Here is a 9,328-nt window from a genome sequence, read left to right as displayed (position 1 = left end):
ATTGGCTGGTTTAAGTGGCTGGGTTGATCATAGAATCATGGAATGGTTTGGGTTGGAAAGGACCTTAAGCTCATCCAGTTCCAACCCCCTGCCATGGGCAGGGACACCTCACACTAAACCAGGTCACCCAAGGCTCTGCTCAACCTGGCCTTGAACACTGCCAGGGATGGAGCATTCACAAACTCCCTGGGCAACCCATTCCAGTGCCTCAGCACCCTCATAGTAAAGAATTTCTTCCTTAGATCCAATCTAAACTTCCCCTGTTTCAGTTTGAACCCGTTACCCCTTGTCCTGTCACTACAGTCCCTGATGAAGAGTCCATCCCCAGCATCCCTATAGACCCCCTTCAGATACATCTCACAATCTCCCTTCATACAAGTGCCATAAAGCACTTCCCACAATACTTAGAGCTTGTCCCCTTCCTTAACCCATGGTTGCCTCCTTACAGTAACAATCCTCAAAGAGAAAGAGCAGATGAAGCACTAAGCAAGCAGATCAGGCATCAATATTTATTAACACAAGACAAAGGAAACACAATCAATGCGTTAATGGAACACTGTCCAGCCAGGTGTTAAAAACATAGAGCTAATCTAATCTGAAATAAATAAAACCTTTATACATAATTACATAACGCTGCAGCCTGAATCTGACAATGGCAGAGAGCTTGACAGAAATGAAAGCAAAACTCCATCTAGGGCTAAAATGCATCTCATTTTTAGAACCTTATCTGTAGGACAGTTAGCGTGACACATCGGAATTACATTGATTTAGAGCAGAAATGCAGTGCAAATTCTAACAAGACAGGGCTTGCAGTTACTTGTACCCACATCTTTTGCTTAGGGAACATTCGTGAACAGCAAGACATACAAAATCCTTTAGTTCAAAGCATTAGGAATTCCTAGGTTTAGAAGTTTCACTGCAGCTGTTAGCACGGAATCGGATGGGCCATGGCAGGGAATACTTTTGCCTTCTGCACAAGCTGCAAAGTCAAACTGGTGTGGAGAGTCTGCTGCTTGGGATTCCAGGCTTGAGTCAGCACTTAGGGGAAAGCATCCAGCTCTGAACCCAGTGGCCCTGCCAAGTGACTGAGTTTGTTCTCTAAAGCACCACGGCTGCATCTTGTGACAGCTTTGCCCTGACAACCAAATGATCACTTACCAGTTTGGAAGAACAAACTGAGCCCAGCCTCAAAGAGGCTTGCAATGAGAAATAGTTAGCACTTAGTGCTGTACAGTTGGTTACCTCACAGGGATGTTGTAAGGATTAGATAAGATCCTCCTTTACAGAGGAAGAAACGGAAGGAGTGAGTGAAATGACCTGTGGAAGGCCTTGTGGTAAGTCATTAGCAGAGCTGGAGCTGGAATGCGTGGTTTCCAGAATCGCAGCTCTGTACTTCCTCCTCTCCAGGACATTGCTCTTCACTGGGCCAAACATGGACAGAAGCAAAGTCCAAGCTGGCCAGCTGCTGTGTATCACTTACTGGAGATCAGGGATGGAATGTGCTCTCCTTCAAGGGGCAGGACTGTAAACTTGCAGTTCTCCAAGGCAGAGAAACGGAACATGCCAGAAGAAAAGGTTAAGAGCACCCAGTTAACTTGCAAGAGAAATCCCCAAACCAAGAGAAGCCATTAATACCTATGCCAATGAAAACAAGTTAAAAAAACCCCAAAATAATCCAGCATGTCTTTAAAAAGCCATTTTGGAAAGTCAGTCTGCCCCATCCCAGGGAACTTTGACTGAATTAATACATGCATTTTTCTTACAGCTGAAATATCATGAGGAAAAATAAAAGACAATCCTAAAACTGCACTTAAAATCCACTTCAGTGGACAACGGATTCATGGAAACAAGTCACCAAATGCTTCAGGTTGAGGAAGACAAAGGTCAAGGCCATCAGAAACGGGCAACGAGGAAATGAAGCTGCACTGCAAAACACAGACAAAGAGTGATGGTCATGGAACAACAAGACTTCGCTGGCTAAAAAGGGAGAACCACTTTTGTGCACTTCACACCCTAAACTGCAGCACCAACTGCACTGGTCCCAGGGCCACCTCCCTCCCCATGAAAACAGCATCTCCCACGTTGCCTGACCGCTGTGGTGGATACAGACATGGTTCAAGGAGGTAAAGTGAAGTGTCTGCAAGCAACTCAAGTCTACACCTGCCATAATAACTTCCAGTGTCTGAGCCTATTCTCCCACCAAAGAGGTTTCAGGAATAGCATTTGGAACACTCCTGCCTTCAGCGAAGAACTAACAGCGCATCAGGAGGTCTGTTTTGCTTACAGATACACTGACTTCTGCTCCAGCTGCCACAGGGTCTTCAGAGTTCAGCCTATAAACTGATGACAAACTGCCTCCAAACTTCAAATGAGGTCATTTGGAACATCTTCACAAGTTCACTTACACGGGAGACCACTTCTGACTCAAAAAACCCTTGTTGCAGTATCCACTATCAGCTCCCATTGCTTCCAGAACGTGATTTCCTTAACATACGCAGGAATTTAATTGTTCTTAGAAGATGATGAAGTATTAAATACAAAAAAGGTGATTTTTGAGTCAAAGCTTAAACACCTCAGCCCACTGTGCAATTGCTTCCTCACTGGAAGAGCTCACACGCACTACTCTAAGGCTTCTGTTTCTTGACATTTAGGAATGTGGAAAGTGTTTGAAGGCTGGGATATTAACTTGCACTACAGTTATTTAACAATGTCTTTACCAGAATTCCTCTGTCTCATTTCTGGGGCCTCCTCCTGGAAGAGATAAAAATGAATTCAACTTCAGCCCCAGCATCATCTCATTCTTTCTAGTGACTGCCTTGAGGAAACCCAGGTTGTTGCCCCCACATTAAAGCCTATTTACAGTATTTCTTGCTCTTTCCAGAGGGAACTACATGGAGTAGTGGCTGAACTGCACAAACACCCAGTTTAACTGTGTCAGTCTAATGGACTTTTTCTTCCTTTCTAACACATGGTGATGCAGGATGAGGCAGAGGTGGTCCCTCGGGTGCATCCTTTCTGTTAAGCATTTAAGACTTGCACTGCGATTTCAACCCAATTCCACATTACTGTTTCAATTCAGCCTCTTTTAGGAAGATGTGTCTTGGAATCAAAGGTTTCTGCATGCTATGACATGCGTCTGGCCAGCAATAAAAGACTACACGCTGAAATAAGGAAGCTTGTGAAAGGGGTGTTTAGCTCACATTAGTTGTCTAACCAAATGGAATTCTAAGGACCACAAAAGTTACTCGTCCTTAAAAATGTCTACCTTCAGCCGTCATCATTATCCAAGTTAATTTTCTAAGTGAATTATGTATAATAATATTTACATATTTAAAATATAGGCAAAAATCCTCTTTAAATTCAAGAAATATCTATAGGAATAAGTAACTCTTCGATTCCGGACATTATTGGTTTGGTCATGGCACAATTTTAAGCAGGTTGTGTGATCCCATGGGATGAACAGCTCCAGTCCAGATGCAAAGGACATTATAGAGCAGGGAACTGCAGAACTCTGATGACCCTTTTCTTAATAGTTTATTATCTTAACTAAATAAACCCTCCCCTTATAGAATCCTAAACCAGTATTAGATAAAAATACAAATATGTACAACAGATGAAAAAAGTAACACTACTGTAAAGGCCTTAAGGGATTTTGTAGCTCACACACTTTGCATTTGCTATAAAGCTAATATTGCAGTAAACTGTTATAGAAGTTCTCCATTGTCTACCACATCTCCTTCTGCCCCTTGGTAGTTAAATGGGGTCTCAACAGCACAGGATGAGATGAAGGGAATGTGGCAGCAATCTCAAACTTGATATCAAGTATTAGTAATTTTCACCAGCTTCAGTTCTCAAGCCACCTCCTGTCATTTAGTGGTCCCACAAAGTCGCTGAACATCACTTCCCCCCCCATACACATCACATGTTATATGCTACATATATGGGGTCTAACTGATCAGCTAGGAAGCTGTCGCGGAGATGCATTCGTTGTTTCTCTCCTCTGGAATTGATAGGGATAACTCCAGGATCCACCACCACCACCACTCCCACAATCAGGTAATGTTCTTCCAGGACCACGTTTGTAACCAGAGGGACTAAATCCAGGGCTTCCTGTTCACAGCCACACAGCTCCACGACAACCACGAGCAAGTTGGTCCATGTGAATACAGCACTGAAAGTCAGAGAGAAGAACAAACAGACAGAAAACCCAGTTACACTCACAAAGATTCAACATTCTGTATCCTCAGATGGAGTTTAGCATCTGCTTTGGGCTGCATTTCCAAGCCATCTAACTCCAAGACGATCTAGCCCTGACGTGTGGAAGCTCAGTTAAATCTATCTCAGTACTGCTTAGTGCGACATAAGAACTAAATGCTGCTTTCCTTAACTCAAATATAAATGGGTTTTTACAGCACAAAGCAGGAAATGATCATTTCTATTTTGAATTAAGGCCTGTGAGGAAACACTGAGTCAGTCATTCCCAGTATTACTCTGGCCTGCAGAAAGGAAGCGAGGTTCATGATTGCTGATGACAGAAAATACCTCAATTTGCCTGTTGTTTTTCTATTAAACCCTGTGTCTTTGCTTGACCATTGCTACATTTCAGCTAGCTCAGGATGAATCCAGTTTTCATGGCTGTTTTACCATTCAGCAATGCTTCTGTGTGTCCGAGATACCGAAGTCTCAATGTCAATCGGATGGTAGCGCAGCCCCCTCAGCTCCAAAGTCTCATCCAGTGCTCCAACAACATACAGTGCATCGTGGCGCTCTAGAGAGGAGAGGTGGGACATGGAGTGTGTTGTACTATGGAAACAGGGAACGGCAGATAATACATGGCATCATCAAAGATAAATCAAGTGTCCCTTGGATCCAGATCATGCAGATCAAGGCCTGGCTGGATGGGGCTTGGAGCAACCTGGTCTAGTGGAAAGTGGAACTAGATCTCTAAGGTCCCTTCCAAGCCAAACCATTCCATCTACACAGTGTGAATGGAAACTCATCATCTGCATTTCAAAGCTGCAGCTGAATCTGTGCCATACCTCCACTGGCAGCTGTGAGCTCTGTGCGACGAACAAACCCAAGGTAACCGGTCCGAGCCCAAAGTGTCTGAGCAGCATCACCAAAACTCAGCCGAGTGTTGAAATGATCAGCTTGAAGGGTTTCATTGTCGTAGATAGTGTAGTAGCCACTGGCTGTGTGTGGACTATTGACCCAAATCTGTGCAGGAAGTGGAAAACCAGTCAGACCTTACTCACTGCAAAGCTAGCGCATCACTGGGTATTGCAATGAGGCAGGCAGTAAACTGTAACAAGAAGATTCTCTTTTTATCTGAGGTCTTCCAGATCCAAAAATGGTTTGTATTTAGCTCAAGCCCCCAAATACCCTGGAGAATCTTAAAAATGCATCTTGCAGATTGAGTCTCGTAAGCTGAGGATTGAGCAAATAAACTGTGGGGTTTTGTAACACACGAAGGCCAAAAATGGATAATAAGCTACTAAGATCAAATATACTGGTGTGTAATCAAGGTAAAGACAGCAAAATGTAAATGAGATTATTTGGAAGCCAGTTATTCAAGGTGTAGAGTGGAATCAGCCTGCCTTTCTAGTAAGCTTTCTTGCCTTGACACCCGACAGTAAAATCACTCCCCCAAACTCTGCACAGCACTAATTCAGCTCACAAAGACCTGCACGAAGGATCACTGTCAGCAGCAGCCTGCGTAACTGCAAAGGGAGAATGCAGCTCAAGAAGCAGGGGACAGCAGAAGCCGCCCAAATGATGATAACCTGCACTTACCTCCCCAAGGTGAGAATCTCCAAGGGGCCCTTTTGTCTCGGGATTGACAATGACCACTTTGACTCCAGGTAAGATCTAAAGAGCACCAGAAGGAATATGTGATCCGTGTGGGAATCACCTTCATGCACAACTGAAACACAAAGGCTGTTCCTTTACCTCCGGAAAGGTGTGATCTCACCCACAGCACTGACAACCAGGTATCAAACATGCGAGGACATGCACGCTGAGGATGGGGTGGAAGCTAATGGCATGAATGGATTTTGTGACTCAATAGCCCCAAAAGGTAAGGCATTCTAGGCTTGCAAATCTTGCTAGACCTCGATTTTGTAGAATTCAGTGTTAAAACCTACTGGAAATATCTTTTTATTAATCCATTCAAAGAAGGGAGTAAGAGCTACAGTAACTCAATACAGGAAGTCTCTGAAATGCTCATTTCAAGGACAGGACAGCAGTCACTTTGGTGGGGTTCCTTTTACCAACTCTTTGATTTGTTTCACCAAAGCATGCTCCTGAATCAATGGATGCTTCATCATAAACCAAACTAACTTTCCCAAGGAACGCTGTAACCAGTTATCACCTCTTCTCATGCCATGCCACCTTTCCTAGCCACACATCCACATCAGAGTGGGGGTACAAGAAACGTGTGGTCAGCAGATGCTGCGTGCCAGGCCTCTAGGTACTATCGTATCTAGGTAGTATATTCTATAGTCTATGATCATGAAATTACCTTCCCAGATTCTGAAAGCAGCAGGCTTTGAGGAGCTCCCCTTTCCACCAGACGTACTCTGAAGGTAAAAAAGACATTGTCAGGGGGGTGGAAAAAGAGCTGCAGTGTCCTGAGAAGTGATCGCTCGGGACCACCACATCGCTTTCCATAGCATTATTAAGTAAATCACTGTACCTGTCATGTCTCAAGGACTTCAGATCGACGTAAACCGTGGTGGGATCAGGTCCAGATGTTCCCTGAAGAGTGAACATTGAAGCATTAATGCACCTACAGAGGCAGGGGAACTCCTGCCTGGGCTCATGAACGTTTCCAGGGGGTTCTTACTGGCAGCAAACCCCATATTCCCAATTTCCCCACCTCTGCAGCTGCACTAAAGGAAACCCTCCACCAAACAGGCTGTTTGCTCTGGGAGTGGAACACCAGCGTGAGATGCACCTCTGGGGAGGGGGGAGCTGCTATGGATACAGCCCAAGTGCTCTCAGCTCTCAGCCCTGGGGCTGAGTCATTGTTTCAGTGGAAATACACAGTTCTGCAATGTCACCTTCAGTTGCTTTGAGCATCTGTGATATAACCTGGCAGCTGAAAAGAAGCTGTTTAAATCTTGTGCCAGCTGCTCTCTACCAAGCAGATGTTGGGCTCCATAAGGCACGTGCAGCTTGAGAAGCTGGCTGATATGGGATACAACCGGATCTGGGAATACGACAGCAGACACAACACATGCACTTGTGTTACCTGTAAGCAGATGGCAACGTTGACTCTTGACCCGAAGGTGGTGCTTACAGCACGTGAGGACAGGCCAATGTCTTTGAAGAGTTTGGAGAAGGACTGAGTGAGGGAAATGCGTGGCCGTTCCTCTGCTACCACCACACAGGTCCGGACACAGGACAGGTTAATGCCACGTGCCTGGAACAGACATGAAGGAGTGCACAGGTCTGTGCGTGCTACACTGCACCAGGCCTGTCCCCTCACATAAAATCATAGAACCATAGAATAGTTAGGGTTGGAAAGGACCTTAAGCTCATCCAGTTCCAATCCCCTGCCATGGGCAGGGACACCTCACACTAAACCAGGTCACCCAAGGCTCTGTCCAACCTGGCCTTGATCACCACCAGGGATGGAGCATTCACAACCTCCCTGGGCAACCCATTCCAGTGCCTCAGCACCCTCACAGTAAAGAATTTCTTCCTTAGATCCAATCTAAACTTCCCGTTTCAGTTTGAACCCGTTACCCCTTGTCCTGTCACTACAGTCCCTGATGAAGAGTCCATCCCCAGCATCCCTATAGCCCCCTTCAGACACTGGAAGCTGCTCTGAGGTCTCCACGCAGCCTTCTCTTCTCCAGGCTGAACAGCCCCAACTTTCTCAGCCTGGCTCCATACAGGAGGTGCTCCAGCCCCTGCTCATCCTCGTGGCCTCCTCTGGACTTGTTCCAACAGTTCCATGTCCTTTTTATGTTGAGGACACCAGAACTGCACACAATGCTCCAAGTGAGGTCTCACGAGAGCAGAGTAGAGGGGCAGGATCACCTCCTTCGACCTGCTGGTCACGCTCCTCTTGATGCAGCCCAGGATACGGTTGGTTTCTGGGCTGCGAGCGCACACTGCAGCTGGCTCATGTTCATTTTCTCATCAACCAACACCCCCAAGTCCTTCTCCACAGGGCTGCTCTGGATCTCTTCTCTAAATGATTCGCATTTGCTTTCTGTCCCTGGAGATGACTTGAGGAAATGCAGGAAAACCCTGTCCTTGTGTTCGAGTTCTTTCCTCTTTTCAGCTTCTACTTGTAACTATGAGATATGTGTCTGAACAGAGCCTAGAAATACTGCTACAACAAAAGATGCATTATAACAGCACTTCTTCCTCTGTTAGAGAGCATAGCATCATGTGCTGCTGCAGTGCTTGTCAGCTAAGATTATATCTCTTCACTATTTATATAGATGGAAACCAAACCAAGTGAGAAGAAAGTCATTTACTGGGATTACATTGAACCTTCAACAAAACTGGGGCCAGAATCCATTCTTATTCTGGACACGATCACAAATGCACTAAACAGTGTTCACCCATGGATCAAACACGTCCCTTGTGCTGTTTAACTGGTGATACACCCCACAGCAGACACCTTCCTGCCCTCAACAGAACAAGACTGATCCTCAGTCTCATAGATGCAGTGCGCTATTTCAGTAAACCTCATGCAAAAAAGGCACCTCAAGTGTTTTATGGAGCTATTTTGTTTTCCCTTCCTCTCATCTCCAAGGAGCAAACACCTCTATTTAGCAAGTCCCCTGACATGTGTGCTTTGCATCATGTGCTGCTCTGAGCCTTCACTGCAGACTCTTACATAAGCAGCTCTTCCGCATAGCATCCTGCTGCTGGCATCCTCTCTTAAGGTTTGCCCAGCAGTCTCTGACACTCATTGGCAACGTGCTACCTGCACTGCAATACATACCCTGATCCATCCCGATCCTTTTCCTTTCCTGAGGCTGCAAAAGCAAAATGCTTTTGGTTTTTGAGCAAGCTGTGGGCTGGAGACTCAAAGACAACAGTTTTCCTCTTGCACAACAATCACTTCGCTTTGCTTGATTTCTGTAACAGCATTCAAGGAACAGTTCTTACCTTTAACATTTCAACTTGGTTTCCAAGTCCCTTTGTGCACAGTTCCATGACTGAATAGGAACAGAAAGTGTCCCTTATTTTATACTGGCTGACAGTAGATAACCAGAGGAAAAGATTGGATTCCAGCTCCATAGGAGGAATTAGAATTGACTGGTGTCCAGAGTACACACTGTGAGGAACATTAAGGAAGAAAACA

General features: G+C 45.4%; 1 protein-coding gene across 3 annotated transcripts in view; it reads right to left on the bottom strand.

The window, feature by feature from the left end:
• Nucleotides 1-518: 518 nt before the first annotated feature.
• The window catches only part of DIP2B (disco interacting protein 2 homolog B), a 67,692-nt gene continuing 58,882 nt past the window's right edge, over nt 519-9,328 (bottom strand). Inside the window, exons 31-38 of one of the 3 annotated variants that reach the window (XM_080635256.1) lie at nt 9,133-9,301; nt 7,253-7,423; nt 6,695-6,756; nt 6,521-6,578; nt 5,794-5,868; nt 5,040-5,217; nt 4,645-4,768; nt 519-4,171 (exon numbers count right to left, since the gene is read on the bottom strand). In XM_080635256.1, coding sequence (XP_080491382.1) covers nt 3,919-4,171; nt 4,645-4,768; nt 5,040-5,217; nt 5,794-5,868; nt 6,521-6,578; nt 6,695-6,756; nt 7,253-7,423; nt 9,133-9,301 — 1,090 coding nt within the window. In that variant the 3' untranslated portion in view covers nt 519-3,918. Of the gene's footprint in view, nt 4,172-4,644; nt 4,769-5,039; nt 5,218-5,793; nt 5,924-6,520; nt 6,579-6,694; nt 6,757-7,252; nt 7,424-8,965; nt 9,000-9,132; nt 9,302-9,328 lie in introns of those variants that run through there. The other 2 variants (XM_080635257.1, XM_080635258.1) reach the window with 2 other exon arrangements.

Source organism: Psittacula echo, assembly GCF_963264785.1.
Source record: "Psittacula echo genome assembly, chromosome: 27".
Taxonomy (NCBI): Eukaryota; Metazoa; Chordata; class Aves; order Psittaciformes; family Psittacidae; genus Psittacula; species Psittacula echo.
Note: the sequence above shows the minus strand (reverse complement) of the source record. Positions and strands in the feature narration are given on the sequence as shown.